Source organism: Pollachius pollachius (genome assembly GCF_949987615.1).
Source record: "Pollachius pollachius genome assembly, chromosome: 20".
Taxonomy (NCBI): Eukaryota; Metazoa; Chordata; class Actinopteri; order Gadiformes; family Gadidae; genus Pollachius; species Pollachius pollachius.
Window position 1 is genome coordinate 6830497 of NC_136953.1, and position 27247 is coordinate 6857743.

General features: G+C 47.1%; 1 protein-coding gene across 1 annotated transcript in view; it reads right to left on the bottom strand.

Annotated features, from left to right (window-relative positions):
* Positions 1-2980: 2980 nt before the first annotated feature.
* tnfsf10l (TNF superfamily member 10, like) overlaps positions 2981-27247 on the bottom strand; it is a 56381-nt gene continuing 32114 nt past the window's right edge. The window contains exons 3-7 of the mRNA XM_079758137.1: positions 14234-14270; positions 13877-13984; positions 11687-11838; positions 10055-10165; positions 2981-8701 (exon numbers count right to left, since the gene is read on the bottom strand). Coding sequence (XP_079614263.1) covers positions 8516-8701; positions 10055-10165; positions 11687-11838; positions 13877-13984; positions 14234-14270 — 594 coding nt within the window. The 3' untranslated portion in view covers positions 2981-8515. The remainder of the gene's footprint in view (positions 8702-10054; positions 10166-11686; positions 11839-13876; positions 13985-14233; positions 14271-27247) is intronic.

The following is a 27247-nucleotide window of genomic DNA, read 5'->3' on the forward strand; positions in this document are numbered from 1 at the left end:
TCCAATGCTATGGGTGGATTTAGACCAGGGTGTATCTCTCACATTACCTCACACACGCACACACACACACACACACACTTACACACACACACACACACACACACACACACACACTTACACACACACACACACACTTACACATACGCGCACACACACACACACACACATAACCTCACACACACACATAACCTCACACACACACACACACACACACATAACCACACACACACACACAACCTGACCCACACACACACACACACACGCACACACACACACACACACACACACACACACACACAGCGAGGGAGTAACCGGCCCGTGTGCGTGACGGTCGGATCCAAGAGTTCTGACATTAATTGTGTCCTCACACAATGAGGACCTTTAACTCCGGCCAATCACAGGAAATGATTTAAGCGCCCATTCTTTCTCTCTTATCCAATCGCCATCCTCCACAGCACAATCCTCAGAGATAAAAGCTGTTCTTCAGTCTCCAGAGTCACGTCAGTCCAGAGATGCAGTCGAGGGGGGGGGGGGGGGGGGGTAATGCTCCTTTGAGACTCTTAACTGTTCATTAAAGTTTATACCAATAAAGTTGAGTGGGGTTGATGTGAAACATTTGTTTGGAGAGTGCAGCAGTTAGGGGAGTTCACAGTCACAGTCAAACGTTTCTGGTTTCCATCCCCTAAAGTCTGCCTTGTGAAAGTATGACCTTCAGGCGTCCTTTAGCGAGTTCACCCCTGACCTCTACCTGCTCTTTGATGACCTTTCATTATCATTTGATCAAATGTTTTTCGGACATACACATTGACACATGTATTTGGAGTCGGATTATTCTACAATATAGTTATGCTAGATATAATTAACACATAATGAAGATACATTTATTTGAACATACCATTGGATCTGGACAAAAACGGATCACGTCCTGAGATGACGTCCATGTGGAGGGTTGACCTCGTATGATTGTATGAATGTAGAAAAGTCTATGCTAGCGGTGGCTAGACTCACTCCTATACCAGGTGATCAAGAACTGGGCTCCGGTCGACCGTAGTGGCAGCGGGTGCTACTCTGTGGTTGCCTGGCAACCTGCTGTTCCCAGCCCAGGTTTATTTGATATACTTGATATATTTGATGTACAACATCTCCAATTCCAATCTTCATTGAGTCCCCATAAAGTCGCTGGGGGAGTTCTGAAGTGGTGTGGGCCTCATCTTTCAGGCTGCTCTTACACATGTGGGTTATTTATCGTTTATTTTAGGTAAATTATAAAAACGGATGAAACCAAGGGAAGAGAATCATTTGTCTAACTTTCATCCCCTCATCTTTTTTCCTCATTATCCGCCCCCCTCCTACTTACGTCTGAGTTGTTATCGCTGTGTTAACATGAAGCCCGCAATTAGAATACTACGGCTCGTAATGTGACAAGCAGATCTCACGGGAACACACGCCTGTGGTCGCCCCGGGTTACGTTACCTGGACCGGGGGAAACCCTATCCAGGTCTCCCACCGCAACAGAATCCACCTGCCAGTCGGACCCCGTATAAACCCACCCACCCTACCTCAGACGGGGAGATCTGAGCGCTGGCTCAGTGGCACAGCCGAATAGGGCGCAAACCACACACGCAGTAGCCCTTTCAAGTGACCTTAAGCTCTACTCACACCTGAGACCCAACAACATGTAGCAAAATGCTACACGTTGCAGCAAAAGCACATAGAAAATATACATATTTTGTAAATATATGAAAATAAAAAACATTGTTTGGCCAAAGGGACACCAACACACATTATTTGAATCTTATTCTGCTATGGGAAAACACTTGCCATGTTTTAACAAGCTAATGATTGATTCAGTTATTTTAAACCTTGAGTTGAAGCCGTAGTTGCTTGGTGGGAACTAGTCAGGCTTCTGTCACCGTTGACGGTTCTATTTTCTGAGGTTGTGTGGAGGTTTTATTCAACGGCACTCCTAAGTCAGAACCCCCCCCCCCCGCCCAGGGGGCTGAAATACAGTCTGGTTGCCTCGCTGGACGGAGGCCTGTGAAAACATATCGTCAAGGCTCTCGCTCTGAGGCGGGCTGTCAGAGACCAGCGCAGAAACCATCCATCTTGCTTTTCTTCTTCTTCCGTTCAATCCTGCACGGGGTTGTGGTTGTGTAGCCAGAGTCCCCAGACGTACACACACACACACCATTGAAGGACTCCTATTTTATCACCAGGTGTGGGGTTAATGAGCCATTTACAAGCCATTCCCAAAAGTGTCCCTTTGTGACATCACGAAAGGCCACCCCTGTACGCATTCCGGGTTCCTCGGTGACGTCGACAATAGGACAATGTGTTTTTTATTTACGTAATTTCCAAGTCGCCCATGACGGCCTTAACAAAGTTCAGTGCGTGTCTTCAGTGTTTCAAAGCATTGTGGGTATTGGCTTGTGAGCATGGTTTTTCACTTATTATAATGGTGCCTCATGGGAGTCATTGATAAATACGAGGTGACATGGCTCCCAGGGACTGGCCGAAAGTACAAATATGATGTCGTCTTTTCAAGTGAAACTGGATGTGAGCAAGCGCTCACTATTGGAGGAATCTGGTTTGAACCTTTGGGATTCGATTTGCACGTGTAAAAAGTGACAAATCATGCAATTGCTAGCCAGCAGTGTGTCAGGCAATAGTGTGTGAGCTTGTCTCAGGGGGCAGGGAAATGTGAGGACTGCCAGCACGGACATGTTAACTTCATCGTAAAAACATTTTTATTAATGGTAATTTCGATTTTATTTGCATGTAAAATGCCCTCCAATTTTGGCAGCATTCCCTTGTGACTAGGTGACTAATACAATAATATGTGAAGCTTGATAAGCTAAGGTACAAAAGGTCAACTGTCATGAATTGAAACACGAAGAAACAAGTTGTCTTGCCAGGGACCTGCCCAACTAAGTGGTGACTCATCAGATTTTGAGGTTGAGAAAAAATAATGACACCTTAGTTCTTGTCTGACAATAGGCACTTTTTTAATTATTTGAGCACAAAGGAAAATCTGAAATCAAAGACAATATTTTAAAAACGCATTTTCATCTATCAACACATCTTTACATGTACATTCCTCAAGTGGTAACGAAAGAATTTCACAGAAAATAAAAGAAGTACATCTTAACATTGACATTCAGTTATCAGTGTTTAATGGAATAGTGTGGCTTTTAGAAGAAATCAATGAGAATAGTAAAATGTACAAGAATTTAGAGTGATTCAGTTTGTTCTAAACACCAGGAGAGTACAAATACAATTTTAATGTTCAGGTGACAAAATCCACTGCATTGTATCTTCTATCTTCCCTTACTTTCTCTATCTTCCGCTCTCTTAATTTCTCACACTCACACATAAAAAAATGCAAATATAAATGGAATTGCATTAAAAAAAAATCTATAATAATTGCAGTGAAAGTGGCAGGCTAAGTGGCGGCCATGTTTCCAAACTTAAAAAAAACAGTTTGTTATAATCCCCGGACCAGCTGGGAAATGTCGTTTTTTTGATAAAAATAAGGCACGTGAATGGAGGCACTGGAAGTGTAGTGTATTTGTATACTGTTGCGCTTTATCACATTACAAAGGTAGATATGCCACACCCCCTGACCCTAAGCCCTCCAATAGGCAAGAAGCAGAGGCAACGGAAGGGAGATTTTAGAAGGCACACTTAAAGAGACATCCACAGTATTTCATGGTGGCTAGGAGTGCAAATGGTTTGTGAGTGGTTAAATATCATAAGGCGAGAGCAATCCTGACTAATAAGGCGATTATTTCACTGGGCAGATCCCAGTGTCCACTGGTAGAAAACTGTGGCTGTACTGGGCAGGGCCCAGTACAATAAGTAGAATTCTGTGGATGTCATGTAATTGTGTTTATTGTAAAATATGTCCTCGGGGCATTTGTGTGAATGTTTGACCTTACTTACATGCCACATGTGTGTGTGTTGTTACCTGTAAGTTAGCGTGCGTCTGTGTGTTTATAAGTTATCAAGTGTGTGTGTGAGTGCTTGTACAGCGATCTATAAAGAGGGCTTGGTAGTGACATTTAGAATAGATTCCTGATACTCAACAGCCTGTTGTGTTTGTTGCCTCTGAGAATGTGTTTATACGCTGACAGGTTGCCAGCTGCTCAACAGATGTTACCCTCCCTTAGCCAGCCTCATTTGTCAACCTTTCCTTCTTTAGGGCGAAATGCAAGCAAGAACAACAATGTCCAATCACTGCAACAAAGACTTGGCCTCCGCAGCGCAGTTGAGCCAGTTGGGTTTCAAACCTTGGCCGTCGCCATGACGATGCTAGGATCACATGTTCGCAGTGAACTGGATTGTTCTGCGCTAGAGGCGATGGCAAACGCAAAGTCTTCGTAGCCCAATCACAATCTGTCTTCTTTCCATTGCTCTTTGTTTGCTCTGCGCTGAATAAACGGTGAAACCACCGCAGTTGTGGAATGCCCCTGGTTTCACGAGCCAAAGGAACCCACCTAATTCAATTCAGAAACCGCCAAACCATTGTTGGTGACCCGCCAAAATAATGTTAGGCAAACTTTCTGAACCTATTTTAAATCGGCAGACTGCTAACGGTTAACTATATGTAAAATAAACCGAAGTTATTGCAGGGGACGGCAAACGTCTGGCTACTGGCTTCCTTAACTCTTGTGAACTGATTGTCGACTACTAAAAAGAATAGAAAAAAGTGGGGCACTGACCTCAAAAACTAACACAATTTATTTATAAATTAATTTAAACAGCTTGGAAACCTGAAGTCTGAATCACTTGTTCTTTTGCAGCTAGCATAGAAGGAACTGTTAAGTGCGATAATTGAGGCGGCAAGGTCAGATCGCGGGCAAGTGATAGAGGAAGTCAGTGGCTTGTGGTCTGGTAACCATTAGCTTCGATGCTACATGGAATTAGCCCTGGGGTTTATATATAAGGCGCAGACACAGTGGGTCGTGGAGGTTTAGGAGGTTGGGGGGGGTGGACAACAATCAGTCTCATTGGATGTAATTACACACAGAGTAGAGCAATTTAGATGCAAGGGCCACGCAAGCACAACACAGACACATTATAAACTGCCAACTAGCATCTAGGGATAGCATACCTGGGTCACACACTGACTGAAGCAAATTTTTTCACAATAATTACCGCAAAGGCTAATGCTTTCCCCAAATTATCCGACCACTTTTTGTTTGTTATCCTTTGTGTAGGCCAAGCCAATTAGTATTCATTATTGATGATGAATTAATAAAGAATGACTTATCATTCATTTTCTTTGAACGGGGTCTTTGGCGGCTTGTTTCACAGTTAAAGCAAGGTCTCTACAGTTCGTCGCTGCGTTTTAACGTTAACGAACGGCAGACAAACTAACGCTTTGCATATGTCGTTTAACGGACAGTTCAAAACAAAAAAGACTTATGCCCGCATAAAGAACACAAACTTACACAAACCCATGTACAACCCACTTTTCTGTACACAACCTTGAATGAATATCCCTCAGATTGGATAACATGGAGATAAAAATACATTCAAATCAACTAGTCGGGAAATGGGTTTGATTGTCATTGGTTACCAACTGTGTGAATCAGTTTGACATCTTGAGAGTTGAGGTTCTGGTCAGTAATAGTGGTGACATGTTCACTCTGAAACTATGTTACATCATTAGGTTCAGAGTGGTTTTAATTTCTTTACAGTTGGCACGGTATTAAAACGAAAGAGAATTGGCATTGATTCAAAACATTACGTCAGGATTTTGAGATATTCCTTTCTTCGGATTACGGGATTTACTTTTGTGTTGTACAAGGAAGTACGCATATCAGTTTATGACATTAAACACAGGAAGGGAAAATGTATGGAGTTTTTTTCTGTTCCCATCTCATGATCTGTGAGTGTGTGGGCGTATGAGTGAACAGGAGAAAGCGAGCGGGCGAGAGACATAGGGATTACACAGGGGCCTTTACTGTGAGTGTGTGGGTGTGTGTGCTTGTGAATAGGAGAGCGAGCGGGCAAGAGACATAGGGATTACACAGGGGCCCTTACTGTCAGGTTAAACAAATTGATCGCTGCGTCCCTGGAGAGACATCCGACTGTGTATGTTTGTCTGACCTCTTTTCACACACACACACACACACACACACACACACACACACACACACACACACACTCTGATGTATCACTGACAGCTCCCAGATGGTAGAGGGAGGTTGGACATGTTGGATAAATGTGTGTGTCTCTGTGTGTTTGCTAGAGAGAGAGGGAGATAGAGAGACTATTGCCATGTGTTTCGGACCCCTACTGTGTCTGCCCTAACAGTTTGAGTGAGTTAGGGTGCGTGTGTAGGAGAGACATAGAGGCCTTTTAGGGGCGAGATAGTTCCCTGTGCTGCGTGTTTCTTGTCTCTGGGTTATCTTCTTGATCGCCCATGTCTCAACACCCCAAATGTGCAACTCTCTCTAAAGTCAATCCGTCTCTCTGTCCATCCCTTGCTGTCTCTTTCTCTCTGTCTCTCTCTGTATGTCTCGCTCTGTCTCTCTCCCTTTGGACCCCTGATGATAGTGCACGTTAACTATAGTTCCGCTCATGTGCGTGTGCGTTCATGTGAGAATGTGGCGGGACGGCGAGGAGTGTTTGCATGTGGATCTGTCTGCACACGCCTACATTTACATTACGTCCTCACTTGTTTTTGCGTAAACACGTGATTCTTTCAGAAATCCAAGGCTTGCGGTATGTTTGTGCATGCAAATGCTTTTATTTGGGTTTCGTCGCACATGTGTCTGTGTATCTGTCTGCATCTTTGTGCATGTGTGTGTGTGTATGCTTGTGTGTGTTTGTGTCTGTGGAAGCAGGTGTGTTTTTTTAAAAGGAATGCCCTGTTAAAAACAGTCAAGTTTGACCTGCTTTGCACGTCAAACATGACGCACTGCATACCGCTCGTAGGAGATAGATAAAGAGAATGTGCCCGAGAGAGAGAGAGAGAGAGAGTGGAAGTTCAGTCTCCATCTCTCTAATCCCTCTCGCTTTAAGTTCAATTCTTCGCCATTCAAAGCCCACATCCTCTCTCCTCCCCCTCCCGATCTCTCCTTCCTCCTCCTTCCTTTGTTGTGTTCCTCCTTCTTTAAAACGGCAGAGTGATGTCTTTCTCTGTTTCATTTTGTTATTCCAAACAGTCTTCAGAGTTGCATTCTCAGGGACAAGGCGTGCCCAAGTCCTTTAGGGATCCCCTTCACACGCGCTACAGAGGCACTAGAACGTCTCAAGGGTTCATTGGACCTGTCTTACAAAGGAGGAGCTACTTGTAGAAAAACAACAAATAAGAACAAAAATATTGTAAATCCCCGCAGGTCCGTTTTAGGCGTTTTCACTACATGGTCCTTGTCACAAACCAAAAGGATAAAAAAAATGAAGTATATTCCATTCATGCATTTTCATCTGCTGCGTGTTCATTTTGCTTTGGTGTCGTTGCTCGATTTGTTTTCTTTTATCGGATATCTTTGGATCCACAGCCGCCGGAATTACCCACAATCCTCCGGGAGAAGGTTGGGTACAGTCGATTTAGGCTACGGCTTTACATTCCTCTGTCAGGGGTTAGAATCCCCTCCTCCCTCTGCTCCCATGGGTGTCGGGTCCCGGTGCGTCCCAAACCCCCCGGGATAACCCCGTCCCCTCCCCTCCGACCCCGGGGGCCACCAGCAGAGTTCAGAGGTCAACGTTTCAAGGTGAACGGTAGCTGAGCGCACGCTCGGAGCTCTGAAGCAACCACGGGACCGGCGTGGTCCAGTTGTTGTTTACTGTATCTCTGTTGTTGTTTACTGTATCGCTCCACGTTTCGGAGCCGACTCGACGTTCACAGGACGGAAGGAATTCCTCATTTGCAGTCTTCTCCTCCCGCTCCCGCTCTGGACAGTGTATCCATTGTCCCGTCCGTCCGTCCTTCTTTCAGCCCCTTCCATCCCTCCTTTCCGAGGCAGCGATAACATCCAAGATCCATTTGGCCAGCGTCGACGGATGTTTCCCTCTCATCCTCCGCCCACACGGACAGCCCCCCCCCCTTCCTCAGTCCCGTCCCCCTGTGTCTCCTGACCGCGCCGCCCCTTACTACATCTGTGCATCCATTCATCCAGCCAGCCATCACTTCATCCATCCATCCATCCATCCGTCCACGCATTCATCAAGCCATCCATCCATCCATCCTTCCTCCATTCATTCACCCAGCCATCCATCCATCCATGCATTCATCCATCCATTCACCCGTCCATCCATCCATTCATCTATCCATCTATCCATCCTCCATCCATCCATCCACGCAGTCATCCATCCATTCACCAGTCCATCCATCCATTCATCTATCCATCTATCCATCCTCCATCCATCCATCCACGCAGTCATCCATCCATCCATCCATCCATCCATCCATTCATCCATCATCCATCCATCCATCCATCCATCCATCCATCCATCCATCCATCCATTCATACATAGACCAATCCATGGACCCATCGCGCCCCTCTCAGAGGTCGAGGCGGAAGGCCCCAAAGTAGCTGGAGGAGTCGTCTGCGTTGACCATGGTGGGGGAGGAGACGGAGACGAACAGCTCGTCGCCGGCCCGCAGCTCGAACAGACCGCCCTGGTACACCGAGTGCAGTGCGTACTCCGCGTCAGGGGCCCAGCACTTGGTACCCACGCCCTTCAGCAGCTGGAGGAGGAAGAGGAGGAGGAGAGGGAGGAGGAGGAGAGGGAGGAGGGGGAGGAGGAGATGGAGAAGAGAGGGAGGAGAGGAGAGGGATGAAAGGGCAAAGGAAGAGGAGGAGCAGAGAAGGAGAGCAGGGGGAGAAGGGGAGAGAAAGAGAAGGAACTAAATTAGTGTTTTGCCATTTTTGAGTTTACCAGCAGCCTTCTCGTTCCTCTGTTGATGAGCTTCAGATGGATTCCATGCACAACATCAAAAGGCATATGCCGTTCTAAATGCGCCACAACATGATGTCTGGTTGCTTCTGGACAAGATGGTACCTATGTCGGTCTATCCAACTTCTGTATGGCTGAGTCTACCTTAGTACCTGTCTAGGTGTGGGCGGGGCTGTACCTGGATGGCTAAGGCCCCGTCCACACAGAGCTGTTTTTTTGCTGAAAAGTCTTGTGCGTTTCGGCCGACCGTCCAGAAGGAGCCGGCGGACCCGGTGCCCGAAACCGCACTTTTCTAAAACCACGTCCCAGGGTGGTTTCAAATCTATCCGGACCTATGCGGTTCCGTGTTAGGATTCGTGTGGACGCCGGAAACGCAAACGATGACGTCGTTGCCCCCCAACCAGCTGGGCGACGTCAGAGTTGCGTTTATTTGTTTATTTATTGTATTCTTTTTGTAGCTTTAATACAGCCCCTTGATGCATTTAATGACTAACTTTACGTTAAAAAGTATTTCTGCTCAATGTAAAAGGTTGAATCTCCTCGTGACTGAATGTTTGTATACAGTGCGCAGGCTGCATGCGCACAGGCTTGCCTGTATCCACTTTTTTCTGTGGAGAACCAGCGCCTTGAATATTTACTACAGCGTTCCTACAGCTCCATGCGGTTTCACAATGGATCCGTCTTTACGGAGATATAGCTGAACCGCATAAAATGAAAATGGATCACTTTCGCCCGTGTGGACGGGGCCTGAGAGTCTACCTGTCTACCTGTCTAGGGGTGGGTGAGGGCTGTACCTGTATGGGGCTGAGAGTCTACCTGTCTACCTGTCTAGGGGTGGGTTAGGGCTGTACCTGTATGGGCCTGAGAGTCTACCTGTCTACCTGTCTAGGGGTGGGTTAGGGCTGTACCTGTATGGGGCTGAGAGTCTACCTGTCTACCTGTCTAGGGGTGGGTGAGGGCTGCACCTGTATGGGCCTGAGGGTCTACCTGTCTACCTGTCTAGGGGTGGGTGAGGGCTGTACCTGTATGGGCCTGAGAGTCTACCTGTCTACCTGTCTAGGGGTGGGTTAGGGCTGTACCTGTATGGGGCTGAGAGTCTACCTGTCTACCTGTCTACCTGTCTAGGGGTGGGTGAGGGCTGTACCTGTATGGGGCTGGGGTAGGAGGTCTTCTTGTAGACGCACTGGACCAGCTGGTGGCTGACACTACGCTGGTCTCCATCGATGGCAGCCGGAGACGGGTACCGGAAATACACCTGGACAGATCAGCCGAGAGGGGGGAGGAGCCAATGGGGGAGGAGAACAGGAAGAAGATAGTGGCATGGTTAGTGTAAGGCTGGATATGTGGCATCGTCTGCGTTTGACTCCCAGCTCAAAGGTGACGGGTTTCGATGAGCACTGTCTGCAACCTCATGAGGGGGGAGGGAAAGCTGGGGCTAGGGTGATCCCCCACCCTGCCAACATTCTCGCTTTGATTCCCAAGTGTCAACAGAAAAAGACGAGGCATCTTTCTCTGTTGACACTTGGGAATCAAACCCAGAACGTTGGCTATCTACTGGCTATCGCTTTCGATAAAAGCATCTGCTTAATAAATAAATAATAATAATAGTAGCGGTTGGCCCCTCATGGCTAGGATGCCTCACCCCCAGAGTTACACTCTTTTTGTTCTATGTCTGGTTTTGGCAGAGGTCTTCCTGTAACTGCCCTGACTGGAACAGGGAGAGGAAAGAATGGACACAGCGACCGCCACGGTTTTGTTATGACATTTTCCCAGAGAGCTGATTTCTCTTGGCGTAACTATCACAGAGGAACGTAACCAGCACTCCCGAGCCACTGAAATCCCAATGCACTCAACCCAAACAAAAAAAAAGATAGAGAGCTTCGATTTCATGCGCATTTTCAAGGGAAAGTTTAACCACTGACAGATGTGCGTGTGAGATGGCAGTTGGACCGATGGGTGGTTATTTTTTGGCGGGAAGATGAGTTTCGGCGGGGGTGTTACGATATGAGGAATAGGGTTAGCTTTAGAGTGCTTATGGTTAGGGTCAGTCCTGACGTCACCCAGAGGGGGCAGTGTTGAGGTGCTCATTAGCGGTAAATGGCCACAGATGAGGCGGCAGGTGAGTCCCAGGAAGTGAGACTCTGAACTGAAAGTCGCTGCAGGTGAGACTCTGAGTGGTACGTGACACGTTGCTCTTCCAGAAAACTTATGTGAGATAACTTTTGTTTGTAAATACACTGGGAAACTGAACGATGGGATTCAAAGCGCGGATGGTCACCTGGAGACGAGGTGCCGGTGCAGCGTGTCGCGGAGAGAACTGTTCGCCTACGGTGGCTGTGGACCTGCGGTGAGTACCTCGCACCTAACCCCATAGATAGGTGAGATCTTCCCCTCACCCAGGGAAAGTTTAGGAACATGCTTCAAGCTCAATGCACCATGTAGGGACAGACTTAAGTTTACGGGCTGAGTACCCGGATAGATAACGAGTGGTGTAGGTCTGGCGCGTAACAGGGGTCATGTTCCTTTGTGAGCTTTGTTCGGACGTTCTGTTGTGTGGATTTGACCAAAATAAGTTTTATTAAAAAAAAATTATCTACTCGTTTTCCAGGTCTTTTCTTTAAGTTTGTGCTGTTTTAAACCTCTTAATTAAGGATAAATTAAAGATGTAATTAAATATATTATTAAGACAAATAACACGATATGAAAAAAGCAGGAAACATTCTTTTTGATTTGTGTTTTCCACATTCGGATTAAATGATTGCAAAAGTGAACTCACCTGGGAGTACAGGTAGTACCGCCCATCCTGGGGAACTCGCAGCTTGCCATTGGTCAGAGTCATGTTGTGCAGGTGAGCTCCAAAGCTTTGATTGGCCCACGATCGGACAACGTGACGACAGGATTGGTGGAGAGCTGGGTTCTGGGGGAATCCTGGTGGAAGGAGGAACAATATTCATTTAGTGTTACGAAAACTACGGAATTAAGTTACCAAAGTTAAAAAATTATAAAAATACAAAACACTTGATTTTGATTTTAATAAGCATAGTCATGCCCTCAACTCATGTTGGATTTTAAATTTTAGCTAAAAAAACTGTAGGTAGGTAGACGGATAGCTCCATTGATGAATGATGTGATGATGGATGTGCCTTTGAGCAAGGCGGCTTGGGCCTAGCAGTGGTGCATTGCCAGGCGTGTGCATATTCACATAAACCTCAATCATCCTGTCTTAAATGCAGACATGGACTGACTCAAGAGTTACACTGGAGACGGAGAGACAGACCTAGATAAAGTCATCATCAGAAACACACATATGCACACACGCACATACACACACGCACACACACACACATACACACATGCACAAGCGTGCATACACTCGGACAGAAGGAATGTGTGCTGATTTTATTTTATTGCTAAGACACTTCATAACTCTCCTCACACATTCGGTACATACCCAGAATGAAATGGACACAGATAAGTCACCTTATGCGCACACATAGGTAATGTGTGGTTTATGTAATCCATCTATCTATACATAGCTATCTATATAGCTGTTTTATTACTATCAGGTCCAGGGTCTTTGATAATCTACTCTTAAGGACTCCAGGTGTTCTAGTATCAGGTGTGAGGTCAACGAGTCTTTTGTGACATAACAAACGGGAGTGTCCAACCAGATGCACTCCAGGCTGCAGTGAAGTACTCTGCCTAAAGTCATTCAGATGTCTTTTTTATCGGTTCTACAACAAGGCCTGTGTCTTATCCTTGGGTACCTTATGGAAGACACATGATACAACTTGACAATGCCTTGAAGCCCCTTCTCTCTCTCTCTCTCTCTCTCTCTCCCTCTCTCTCTCTCTCTCTCTCTCTCTTTCTCTCTGGCTTCCAGAGACGTATAAACTATCGTCAAATGTTCTTTGGCTTTTTCACCTAAATGTTGTAAATACATGGATTTTGCAGGCGTGCCATATGGTATACTGTGACTATAATTGTGGGTCATCCTGTTATTCTGACCTACATCTGGACACACACACACACACACACACACACACACACACACACACACACACCCTCAAAACCACACACACACAAACACTCAAACCACACACACACACACACACACACACACACACACACACACACACACACACACACACACACACACACACACACACACACACACACACACACACACAAACACACAGCCCTGCCTCAGGGAACATGTCATCATAGATCATGAGGAACCGTACAGTACAGCCGTACTTCTAAAGGATCCGTTTGATCCGACATGGACGCTACTGTCACGTCAGATCTTCAGGGAACACACAACCCGTTCATTGTCTCACCACACACTCAGTCAGGGGTTTCCAACCTTGTCTGGGCCCGTGACCCGATGGATAAGTCTGAATAATGTTGTGACCCCAACTTTCCACATGTCTATCTATCTTTCCATCCCACTGTGTATCTCTTTTGAAATCGATCTCCCCCCTCTCTCTCTTTCTTTCTCCCTTCAAACGTAGAGAGAGGGAGCAGAGAGAGAGAGAGGGAGAGAGGAAGAGACAGACTGAGAGATAGAGATAGAGAGTGAGAGAGACAGAGAGACAAAGAAAGTTAGGGATAGAGAAAAAGAGAGGAACAGAGGAAGAGAGAGAGACAAAGAGGGTTGGGGATAGAGAAAGAGAGAGAGGGAGAGAGAGTTGCAGGAGGGAAGACGGTGGTTCCTGACAGGCAGAGACGGGCTAAGTGAGGACCATGTTAACGTAGAGCGACCATAAACACATTGAGGATAATTACAGTCTGCCACACGCCTGTGTGTGTTTATGTATGTGTTTGCATGTGTGTGTGTGTGTGTGCCTGCATCAGTGACTCCTTAAGCAAAGTGTACACCTTGTGTATACAGCCTCCTTACTTCCCCGACAATCAAACAAACACACACGCACGCACGCACACACACACAGAACGTCTCCCTCACCTTGGGAGGTGGTGTCCCTCAGGGTGAGGTGGGCCGACGGCCTTTGGGGAACTGAGGTCATGAACTTTGACCCTGATGCGTTGAAGGTGCGAGGCATGGTCCTGGCCTCTGTGGGAGAGAGAGAGAGAGAGAGAGAGAGAGAGAGAGAGAGAGAGAGAGAGAGAGAGAGAGAGAGAGAGAGAGAGAGAGAGAGAGAGAGAGAGAGAGAGAGAGAGAGAGAGAGAGAGAGAGAGAGAGAGAGGTCACGTGATGCGAATGTAAATATTTTCCAGAAGATGCATTGACTTCGGTTCGGCCTGTTGGTGTGTGTGTGTGTGTGTGCGGGACTAAGGTGTGTGTGCGGATCATGTTACTCACCTATAAAGGTTTGTTTGGAGATGATGTTCTCTGTGACCTGAAGAAAGAGAAAACAGAAAGAGATTTAAATACTAGAATACAAAGAGTTCAGCTCTCTCTCCCTTTGCTCTCTCGCTCTCTCTCCCTTTGCTCTCTCTCTCTCTCGCTCTCTCTCTCTCTCTCTCTCTCTCTTCGCTCTCCCTTCTCTCTCTCTCGCTCGCTCTCTCTCTCTCTTCGCTCTCTCTCTCGCTCTCTCCCTTCTCTCTCTCTCTCTCCCTCCACCCCATTGCAGCCGGGCCTTGTCCGCCCCACCTCGCTCGCGGTGGAGATGGATGGCAGAAATGTACATGAGCACATGGCTAGATGGAGGGCACCTCCACACACATACACTCACACACCTCATAACTCACACACACACACACACACACTCTCCCTCTATAACTCACACACTTAAAAGCACAGGGAATTGTACATAAAGATGAGAATCCTCTCTCCTCTTCTCCATCACCCCATTTTTCCCTTATCCTTCCCTCCCCGTCCTCCATCAAACTACTTAGTATCTTTCTTCTTTTTTATCTTTATCACTCCTTCTTCCCCCTATTCTCTTTGTATAAATATATTCCTGCTGCTCCTACTAGATCCTTCTAAGTCCACTTGTCATACTTTCTTTCATCCCCTTTTCTGACCTCCTGTCTTCATTCCCTCTCTTCCCTTCCCGCTCCCTCACCCACCTCCAGATCTGATTGGCTAGCATGGTGGTCACATGACTCACACTGCCCCCAGAGTCTCACTGCTTCAAGAACGTCTTGAGAGAGAGAGAGGGAGAGAGAGAGAGAGAGAGAGAGAGAGAGAGAGACTTTTTATCTTTATTTTCAAGAGGGTATTGCCTTCTATTCAAGAACACCCATGACTAGGAGCCCCACACACTAGCAGACTCAACAAACTGGGTTCCAAATGAACACACTGTGAGTCCAGACATGTGTCATTAGGGGTTCAGGGTTCAGGTCAGGCTGCGTACAATGGGGTTTGGAGCCTAGCACCTTTCAGCTTGGATCCAACAGCCTGAGCACGAGACTACTCTGCTAGGAAAGTCGAGAACCAGAACGCTACCAGGCTAGCTTCGGCTCCTAGGGGCCCCGACGTGGGTCTTTCCTCCAGCTGCAACTCAGTGATGTTATCCTTGGCCCTCGTCCAGACCCACAGACCCCCATTAACTCTGTACTAACCCTTCCTCCGATACCCCCCCCCCCCCTTTCCTTTCATTAAACACCCCAACCCTGTCCTTCACACCCCCAGACTCCCCCCCTCTCTCTGGCCCTGAACTCACCGGTCCCCTACTCCCCTCTCCGCAAACCTTTTCCTCCATCTCTCTCCTCACCTCCCAGCCCCCCCCCCCCTCCCGTCCAGCTCATCCAACTCTCTGCTTAATCCCCTAATCCTCTCCTCTCCTCCCCAACCCTCTCTTCTACGCCCCAACTCTCACCTCAAACTCCCCCGCCTCCATTTCTCTCCTCTCCTCACCCACCGCCTCTCCTCTCCTCATCCTCAGTCTCTCCTCTCCTCACCCACCTCCTCTCCTCACCTCCTACTCTCCTCTCCTCATCCTCAGTCTCTCCTCTCCTCACCCACCTCCTCCCCTGCCCTCATCCTCAGTCTCTCCTCTCCTCGACGTCTCTCCTCTCCTACCCCCTTGCCACATTTCTCCTTGTACTGAGGCAGAACATCACAATTGCTCACATGCTCATGCACAAACAAACAGCCCTGCAATCAGCCTCTACACTGCCCATATACACCCAAACACTTACATGCCCAAACACACACACACACACACACACACACACACACACACACACACACACACACACACACACAGTGTCCTGTGTTTATTTACCCAACCCATTTTCTGCTCCGCTATGTGGCTGCAACTGACCAGAGAGGACGAGATTGTTCAGATATGGTTTTAGTTTTCTAGCGGTGGCTCTGTCCCCCACAAACCAAGTGGGATTCCATTATTCCCCAAGTCCCCACAAGTCTCAAACACACTTTGCGCTTTCATTTAATAAACCTCAGCCTGGTTTTCCTGAAGATATTTCCCTACAGACAGTGAAAGTGGGTTTAGCTACAATGCTTCAGGTTGAGCTCACGGTCAAGGTGGTCAAGATTCAAACGGGGTGATATGGGGTAAGGGGAATGTGTTTACGGTGACAAACACCACCCAACAGCTTTCAGACATTGGGGAGGGAATTAAACCATGCAGGGCTGGCTACACTCCCCGACATGAAACCATTTCATCCATTTCATCGTGTTTCTCTCCCTTAGCCTTTGGGTTTCTTTTCCTTGGGCCTGTAACTGTGATAAAAGGCTGTACCAATAAACAAATTATGTTGTTGGCCGCATGATCATTTAAGTGTGGTTCACTGTTTAGATAACATCAATTCGCTTCTTGGAATCCCTTTTCTGACTAAATTGAAACGTACTCCACTTTGCTCCATTTTGTGTGTTTTTCAACTGGGGCGGTGGTCTTTGGGGGGGGGGGGGGGGGGGGGGGGGGGTGTTGCATGGTGATGATGTCATCGGCCGGAATGAAAGTTGGCAGTTAGGCTAATGAGAACAGCGTGTAGAAAATAAAGCTTTACAACAGTCCAGGTTCTGATTTATGAAATGCCATACTCCATTCAGGCCCCCAAAAATGAATCATTTATATAACATTGCCGAAGAAGCAGGCCTTAGCTCTGAAGTCCTAGAGAGTTAGTGAGTTTGTTGATTTTAAATGCCAGTAAAAGCAGCAGGGTGAAGAGGTCACTTTTTATACCGAGCTAAGTATAGCGTTCAGGTTTGGATGACTCGGGACATTCCGACTTTTAAAATGGACGCTCTAACCCGTTCAAGATGGACGGGTGGAATTTGAGACTAACACTTTGACTTTTATTTTTAAAATAACACTAATTAGATATGTTGGCGACCCAAGAAGAGAAACTCATTGGAACATAGGAGCTAAACGGACAGAGGTATATGGACAGGTTGAGGTATCAGTGAGTTCCATGTATTTCATAGTGGTTGTGGGAAATGTTCTACTCCAGAGACAGACAGTTATGGAAACCAGATATACGTGTACTACACTTCAAGCTATCAGCAAGAAACACAAAAGTGTAAACTTGTTTTGTGTGTTTAGCGTGTTTGTGTGTTATTGGTGTAATAAGATGACAATATAGCTACCTAATCATTGCTTTGATCAAATTAAAATGCAAATGAATAACCCGTAAAGAAAGAGAGAAGGAAAGAATGAAGAAGGCTAAAGTTCAGCGATCAATCACACGGGTAGCCCCTGGGACGCGTGCTAACAGGAAATAGCGCACGGAGCTAATGAGCCGCCAACAGAAGGCCTGCTAGCGGTGTTTAGCGTCTCCCAGGTGTGATTGTGTGAACACCGCTTGTGTTTGACTTCCAGGAACGGAGTGGACCCCCGAGGCCCCGGGCGAAAACGAGGACATTTAGTCAGCGGATTCATCTAGTTTTCTACGAGGCGACAAGTACGCAGGAACGGCGCGAGCTAAAGCTAACTAAGAATGCGGCCAGTGTGCGATGTTTACAACCAAGCTAACCCCTTTAAGCCCTGTTAACACTGTGTTGGGGACAGTGAATTATAACAAAACCCCAAACTGTTCGTACTTAGCGTTCAGGGCTTTTTATCTTCGAGGCAGGGTTTTTCCCCAGCAGTCATGCAGACCCAAGCCTGCTGATTTGCCCTCGCGCAAGGCAATAAATCCCTTTACCGCTCCTCGGGTTGTCTAGTCGGTGAGTTGGTCTTCATTCATTGCTCAAGAGGAGCAGATATCCTGGTTGACACTAGATACATTTGTAGTGGTATTGGTACCTAGCTTCTCCTTAATGACATATTGAGTAATATTGATGCTTGCTCCATGCTGCCTCTGCACGCCCTTTACTTTAAAGTCAGTGTCTCAATGTTTACACAACAATCCGCCCTTTCGTATATAATCAGCAACCTTAGCCGCAGACGGCGCTAAACTGCAGAGTCATTCCAGTGCCTCATCCCCTCGTGCTTCCTCGTTATGCTGTGTCATGAAAACCAACAAGTTATCCCAAGGGGCCCTTGTTAGCTTTAGCACGGGTGACTTAGTGTGGCGAGCGAGGTCACGGCGCGAGACGCGGGACAGAATGCCGACCTCCGCGGCGACGGCGGTTCCTGCTGACGCACAGAGCCCTCGGGCCAGGGTGGGGCAGACACCTGGAAGTGGTTATGTCAAAGGTCACGGCTAGTCTCTCCCCTCCGAGGGCCACAGGAAGCGCTCCCCCTGGACAGCTAGCGTGGAGTTAATAAAGACGGCGGTGGCGGTAGTTTGTCAAACCAGCGTTCCCTCATGGTTTCTCTCCCCCCCACCCCCCCGGGGACAGCAAAGGGGGGTTAGAACTCACTTTGAACTCGTGTGCGATAATGGCGCATTTAATTCACCGTCGCTGGGTCGTATTTTATTTTGAAGGCAAAGCCAGCGTGACTTATTCCCCCTGGGTCTCTGTGAAGCCCAAGGACTCTCTGGCGTTTAGTGTGTTTTATTTTTCCCCTCTCTTTGTGTGTTTTGTGAAATTGCACAAAAAAATGGGAATAAAACACAGGAAAGCGATTGAGGAACGACGACATTCCTCATGGCTTGTTTTGTCTCCCTCGCCCTCCAGACATACTACCCTGAATGGAGATTTTAAAGGCTGGGGGCTTTTATTTTGTAGCAACGCCATATTATCTTGATCTGGGTTGACGTGACAGAAGTTTGAAATGTGTGAACAATGTCACTTCCTGCCCTGGGATAAAGACGTAGAGCGACACGCACGTAGGGTCATTTGCCATTCACTCATTTGTTCGTCAATCGTTTGGTCATCTATTCATTTGTTCTCTTCTCTCTATCTTTGAATCCTAAGATATTGATCAATTTGCATTCTCTCACTGTAAAAAGTGTGTGTGTGCGTGCCTGCGTGTGAGTGTGTGTGTGCATGCACTTGTGTGAATGTGTGTGTGCATGCCTGCAAGTTTGTGTGTGTGCAAGTACGCGTGTGCATGCTTGTGTGTTTGTGAGCTGAACCCACTGCAGCTGCAAAAACGAAAAGAAATCCTCATTATCCTTCAGCACACACACACACACGCACGCACGCACGCACGCACGCACACACACACGCGCAAGACAGAGAGAGAGACAGGCTTGAGAGAGGGAGGCACGGAGGCATTGTGTAGAAAGCGAGTGCGAGTGAAGGAGAGGGAGGTTGAGAGAGAGAGAAAGGTAGTGAGGGATTGGGGAAGAGTCGAGCAGAAAGAGATACTGAGAAGGAATGATGTAGAGGTAGGGTGAGACTGAAGGGTGACTGAGAGAGAATGATTATTGGGAAAGCGGGAGGGAGGGGGACAGAGTGACTGAGAGAGAATGATTATTGGGAAAGCGGGAGGGAGGGGGACAGAGTGACTGAGAAAGGGAGCGACGGAGGGAAAGAGGGAGAGAGACAGTGACAGAAAGAGGGATGGAGGGAGAGGGGGAGACAGAGGAGGAGGGGGTGGTCTGGGGTGGGTTAAACAACCGCTGAGACCCCTACAGAGGCCAGGGTGTCAAGATAAACACAACTCCTTCAGCAGCTCTCTGGGGACCGGAGACTCCATCCCTCTCATTTATTATTATTTAATCATTGTGCTCCACTGAGCACGAGAGAGAGAGAGAGAGAGAGAGAGAGAGAGAGAGAGAGAGAGAGAGAGAGAGCAGGAGAGAGGGTAGAAGAGAGAGAGGATTGGGGGAGGAAGAGAGAGAGGATTGGGGGAGGAAGAGAGATAAGAGACATCGAGGGAGAGAAGGAAAAAAAGAGAGCGAGAGACAGCCAAAGTGAAGTGAGAGGAAGAGAGAGAGAGTCAAGTATGTACTTGTCAGAGTCAATCCTCTCCAGGTTAGTATAAGCTGAAATGTAATACTTTAATACACTGCCCAACCTGAACAGGCCTGGGCCTGTGTGTGTGTGTGTGTGTGTGTGTGTGTGTGTGTGTGTGTGTGTGTGTGTGTGCGCGCGTGTGCATGCGTGTTAACAGAGGTGGGTTGTGGTTGCTTCTCTATAATATCTGCTAATAATCCAAAACTAACTCAGAAAGAAATACCTTCTTGGTTTCATTTGTGTTTAACGGCCTACCAAACCAAAACCATTCGCACAAAAAAATAAAGCAATGGCTTGTCTTAAAACACACGGCTGTCGTTAACTTTTTGCGATTTTTGTTTTATGCTGTGTTTAACTGCAGGTCGTAGGATTCTAACATGTGTGACGGATAACAAATAAGACCTTGATCTGATTGGTTGCACCCTGTCCTACCCCATCAGCATCATTGCGATTCAGCGATTAAAGAACAATTCAAACCTATCTTCGCTTTATATTCAGAAACAGACCCTTAGAGCAATAAAGCAAGACCAGGGGGGAAAAAAGATTGGATTCAACTTTTTGGGGGATTAAGTGTCCGCGAAACGAGAAAATCGTGCGGCAAAAGGGAACATTCCCTCTTGTTCTGATCAGCTACAAGGCGAGGCTCGAACATCAGTTCCCAGTTCTGGTTCAGATTCAAAGCGCTCTGCCCCTAATGACTGACACAAGAATGCTTGCGGTGGAGGGGGATAATTCCCCTCCGGATTTGAGTTTCAAACCGCTGTTGACAGATCCCTTGACCATATCCATCCCCCGAGCGCACGGACCCACCGCCGTGCCTCTAACGAGCGCATCATCGTGCAACGCTGTTCCTCCTACACCGCACCGACACGCTTGTCCCGTTACACCGTCCCGCTCCGGGGATAACAAACAGAACTGCCGGCGGACACATCCACTCCATGCCCAAATCCAAAATTTGCACCAGTCAGCACTTCTTGGTCTCGTTCCCCTCCCACTCCCTGATGACTCTCTGACACTCCGAGGCTGCCTGTAGTTCAGCCTTTCCATTTTCCCAGAGCACTCCTGAGCCTCACGCCAAGCCTGGCGGCGTTTATGAAACAGCACTCAGCCCTGGATCGTTATGTGGCGGTTTTGTTGGCGTTTATGAAACAGCACTCAGCCCTGGATCGTTATGTGGCGGTTTTGTTTTTTAGCGCTGCGGTCCACCCGACTCCCTTGCCAGGCTCAACACAAAACACAAGACACAGACACAAAGAGAGACGTTGTGTTTGTCATCACCGTGCCACAGGCGCGCAACACGCACGCTAACCGGTTAGGGAGGAGAGGGACGGATCAATCACGGGCCTCAATGTCTAGCTTCCTGACGGTTTTGTTTTGTGTTTGAGCAGACGCCTGGATCCGTTGGCTTGAGTACAAGATTTGATACCTTGAGGTTATTCCGAGATGTCATGAAAGGAGCAGGTAGGGGTCAGGGGGCGTCTTCGCCAAGGAAGTATTTAGGTCAGACTGTTGACGCTGGCGATCGAAAGCCCCAACCTTTCAGCTGAGAGTTGAACACCCAAACAGATTTTCGTTCCCTCTCTGACAACCTCCCCCCCCCTCCATAGAGGTCACATACCTTCCTCAGCTTAAAAAGGTCATGGCTCATCTACAGCACAGCCTGTGGTAAGGTGTAATTCATTTTTGATCTTCCTTCGACGACAGATGAGGTTATCCATCTGAACGCTAGGCAGACCGTATCCAGTAATCACAACTACGTCTGACCTCAGCGTAGCTGTGGTATTCAATCAGGCTGCGCAACCACTCTTAAATGCTGTTTGCGCCGTGCTCCAACTTGACTGCAGGGCCTTCTGAGGCCCTGCAGTCTAGGAGGCCCTGCAGTCTAGGAGCTCGGCTGATGTCTTTCTCGGGGTCCAAGCAGACAACCGTTATTCAGACTGAAACAATGAACGCCACAGCGGTCCTCCGGGGCTGTGCGCAGAGCAGGCCGAGACTTAAAACATCTAAAAGCAATTACATTACGGAAAGTGTTTTACAAGGAATTCCCCAAAGGTGCGTCCATCCTTATATTGTAAGAACTGTCTGAAACTTGGCTCCGGAAAACTGTCGTCGATATATTATCAAGGGTTCAGCATGAGGCGAGCGCCATTGTTGTGTTGATATGGGAGGGGGGGGGTTAGTGCGAGAGGAGTAGAGCTAGGTTATTGTGTTGATGGAGGGGGCTTAATTTGAGGGGAATGGATTCAAGTTTTGATGTGGATGTGGGGGTTAGGGGTAGGGCTGTGCATTAATAGAATTTTAATCGTGATTTTGATTTTTGGGTCAAACAAGCTCCAAACTAATATATATCGAATTAAAACGATTTTTTATTTATATTTTACAGTTGGAAACATCATACATTATTTTCGATTTGAACATTTTCTCTGTATTTCTTCTGTGTAAAATTTCAAAGGTCTCAGTTACAAAGTGTTTTTTGGAACAGAAATGCTGAATAAATGCATCATGTTTTCCAACTCAAGATAATCGTGATTTCAATAATGACCAAAATAATCGTGATTATGTTTTTTTCAGTAATCGAACAATGCTCGTTAGGGGTGTGGGGCCACATTTTTGTGTCGATGAGGGGGTGAGTGTGACGGGAGTGGAGCTACATTATTGTGTTGATGAAGGGGGGCTAGCAGCAGGTAATGCCCCGCTGAGCAGCCTGATGGCTCCCAGATAGCTGACCTGGCCGCTATGGGAGTTTCCTGTCCAGTCATGCAAGCAGTTCACACAATGGAAACACAACACAGTGAGTTGATTAGAAAGTAAGAAACTCTCATTCCCTCCCCCCTCTCTCTACCTCCATCCTCTCTCTCTCGCTTCCTCCCTTCACTTTCTCACCATTACACTTGTTCCACAGCCTTGTTAAAATCACTTCATTCAACCAGGAACAATTCATCAACCATACATCTCTCTCTCTCTCTCTCTCTCTCTCTCTCTCTCTCTCTCTCCCTCTCTCTCTCTCGTCGCCCATCGATTGAACCCTTTATCCACACATTGATCCATCCACCCATGCTGTTCTTCATTTGATAGCTGCTTGGTTGTTCATCCATCCAGGCATCCATCTATTCTTTCATCTATTCATCCAGTGTGTTTGGGGGGGCCAGACGGGGTACCCAACGGTTGTCTCGAAGTGACTTGTGATTGTGAATGATGAAGAGTTTGTTTGAGAAGAGGTTGGACGTTGTTTAGTCTGGGATGGCCCCGGCTTGCCCCGCTTGCTATCAGAGGGTCGCCCTCCTTCTCCCTCATAACTCTTCCTCCCTTTTCTTTATCCCCCCCTCTTCTTTCTGCTGCCTTCGTAGCTCTCTACATCGCTCTTGTTTCCTCACACTCTCTTTCCCCCCTCTCTCGCTGTCTCCCCCTCTCTCAGTCCCCGTCTCTGTCACTGCGTACCAGACAGTGTCTTACTTTGTCTTCATCACGGGCAAGAGGAGAGAAGGTTGCAAGTAAATAATTCAACTCCAGCCATCCTCCTCCTCTACTTTGTGTGTTTTATTGCTTAATCTCCCTCCTCCTCGTCCTCTCGCTGTTTACCTCGTTCTTCCCTTATCTGGCCTTTCTCTCTGTGTTCTGGTGCTCTGCGTATCAGTATGTTTCAGATCGCAGAATAATAACAACGTAAAAAAGTGCAGTTTTCACTGATAAGCGCTCCAACTCTTTGCTTGGATCTCGCTCCCTCTCTCAAAAACAAATTTCTCAATCAAAACAGCTTTGTTTGCATGGAAACTAACATCGCCAAAGCAGTTTAAAATTGCAACAAAGGAAAATGAGTAGATGGTGCAAATGTCGAAATCTACATACAAAGATAAATGTAAACATCTCTCTCTCTCTCTCTCTCTCTCTCTCTCTCTCTCTCTCTCTCTCTCTCTCTCTCTCTCTCTCTCTCTCTCTCTCTCTCTCTCTCTCTCTCTCTGTTGTCTTTAATCTTGTTCGCCCAATATGGTTTCCATGGTGAAGACACCAGCGCCTGTGAGTTAGGCCATGGGCGGGATGTGTTTACAGTGATTTCACTTTTGTTTCTCTTTCAGAGAAAACGACCAACCACGGAAAACCTGTTGAACCCTGACTGTGCATGTTTAACTCTGAGCAGTGACGATTCCCTTCAGATGTGCGAGCTGATAGGGACTAAGGGAGGCTCCATGTAGCCCGGTGGCGCCACTGCAAACACGCTTAGCGCCGTGGCTAATGCGCCTAAGGCGACGCAGGTTCTACTCCCTGATTCTGTGGTTCTATGCTACATGCTGTGTCCTCTCTCGTCCTCAAGACACGACCCTGCCTCTCTTCACTCGCCGTCTCAGATGTAAAAGCCCATCAAATTTTTAAAACTATTTTTAAGACTATTTTTAAAAACATAACACGTCACAATATGTCTACCTAATCTTAACCTCAAATAAAAACGAATAAATCTGTTCATGGTGGAGATTAACGCAGAGTTTAAGCTGCGCATGATTCCTTGGCTTTCAAACACTTGAGGGCGCACATAAACACGCACACACACTTTATATGCATAAATACTGATACAAACACCACCATTTAGACAAATATGAATCACTATTTAACAGCTGAATTACTGGCTAATACTGTCGGTGATTGTAAATATTACGGTTAAAAGCTTTCTACCAGTGTAAACAGGCCCATTCTGGCGCACGTGTGTCTGTGTGTCTATGTGTTTGTGTTTGGGTGTGCGTGTGTGTCTGTGTGTTTGGGTGTGCACAGCATATTCACTCTCTGCTGTAACAGTTTCAAGATTTTATTTCACGTTTCACGTGCACTAGATTTAAAATCCTTTTGAAGACTTAACTCTGTTGTCGTCAAAACAAATTTAGCGCTAACTAGGGCAACCGAACTCTTAGCCTGACTCATCAACCGCAGGTAAATTGAACCCCATGTTACCATGCCATGTCATACGCATTTGAATAGAATAATATTCATACTGCATAATTGACTCACACATGACACACTTCCCATGATATAAGCGCGTGAAATATGTGAGAAAGTTTAGATTACGCCACCCACTCAGACCTTTCCGAAGAGGGGATTCCCCCCTTTCCCTAGGCTCCTCTATCTTTCCTATGATTCTTTCCTTTTTCCTACTCTCTTTTTTAACAATAGGAAACTATGACACACGCACTGCATGATTCATGGTTCAATGTTTGGTTGATGGGGAGGGATCATCTGCATTTGCTGAATTCTCCTTTCTGGTCTCTTCTGGCAACTCCCTTTTCTTTCTTTCTTTCTCTTTTAACTCCTCTATTTGTCCTCGCTCCTCTTGAAAGGTCGTAAACGCCCAAGAACTCGGACGGCGTCCTGTGAAAATTGGTTGACGACATCCAAACAAGACATAAATAAAAACCGAATCCAAGGACAGCGAGAAAGCCCCAAGCGCTTTCCGACAAAAAGATGTCGTCCTTTTTTACGCAGTTGAGGCCATCTGGGTACGCGTGACATATTGCGATGTGAAGTCAGTCCGCGGTCGGTGTAATTTATCAGCCCGGGGCCATCCCCTTTCTCCCTTATATCCATAAACTTTGGCACCTTCGTAGCTGGAGAGGGCCTTACATTAAACCCAAACTGAACCCAGCTGGCCTGCTAGCTAAACTGTTCCCTTTAGTGCACTCTAGCCCACCTGGCTAACCAAAACAGACAGGTTCATCTTGTGTAAATGCAGTCGAAAGCTAGCTTTACCCGAAGGCTAGCTTAACCTGAAAGCTGGCATCCATTGGCTACAGTTAACAAACAAGCACATTTTTCGGTTTCGAGGAGCCTGAAAACCGAACAGGTCTTAGGCTCTGAGACTTTGAGACAAGTTGAGGAAAAATAAACCCAGCTGGATCAGCTATCACTTGGGTTGGCTAAGCACCAGGTTCAATGTGTTAGAAAGGGCTTACATATCAAAAGGAGTTTGATGGAGTTTTCCGACTTCACAAGACGTACACAAACACCACCTTAAGACCCTTAAGAAGTCACACAATCAAAAACCTCCCACAAGTTTTGATTTTGCAGTTGAAATTTTATGCTTATTATGTCTGGAATGGCTGAGCCCATGCCCTGTGCGGGCTCGTGATCCCAAGTGTTTTATTTATATTATTCATATTTCAAAAGGATGAAAAAGTGAAAAAATGTCACACATGTTTGACCCATGATCCAGGGTCTACCGCGGTCCTCTCATGTTTAGCCTCTACACGCTTGATGGCACCCGCTTCTAGAGTCGGCGGCCTCGCACTTCACATGCGACCGTCACGCAACCCATGGTATGGTTTGGGTTAGGATGGCCACTCTCGGCTGTATAATAGAAAACCAATCCCTATTACCCAAGGCCAGACGCAAGTCAACTCCACATTATGTGTAGCCTGAGGCTCTTTATCACAGTTAGAGTTTCAAAGGGCTTCACTGACCCCAAGAGAGACACCTCCTCCCCCACCTCCAAACCCTCAAACCCCGAGGGGAGTGGAAGAGACCTTAAGAAGTAACCCCAGAAGTGGGATACCTTCCTTTAGAGACGTCTAGGACTCGAATCGCCGTCGATATAGGGCGGAAGGTACGAAACGAAAAAGGTGAGTTTTACAGAGAGTACTACACATGCCCTCAGTAAAAAAATACTTAAAGGTATTGCATCTTTTAAGTTGTTCTGGTGCGTTCTCTGCATGCCGATCAGACCCACATGTAGCCAAGCACCCAGATGGTCTTGCGCGATGGGGTGATGTTGGGTGGGGGGGGGATATGTACGGAATGCGCCGCTCCGGACATAAATAAGCAGGTCAGATATGAGAAGGATAATAAACACGCGCTGTCGGAGAGAGGGAGAGGGGTAATGTATAACAAATGAAACACGTAGAGAGGCCCCCATAGGCGAGAGCACTGAAAACCCGCGGCAGGCCTGTTTGGAACCCAAAGGTCAATCAGCAGACAGGCTTTATGTTACCCTAAAGATCGCCGCCATCTTCATGGGGTACCCAGCGACCCAAAACTGATTAGTATCGGATTCAGGAGAGTATAATGCACGCGTTAAAAAAAATAAAAAAATGTATACATGTGCTGACACTCAGCGGGTTTGAGCCGAGCATGCTGGAA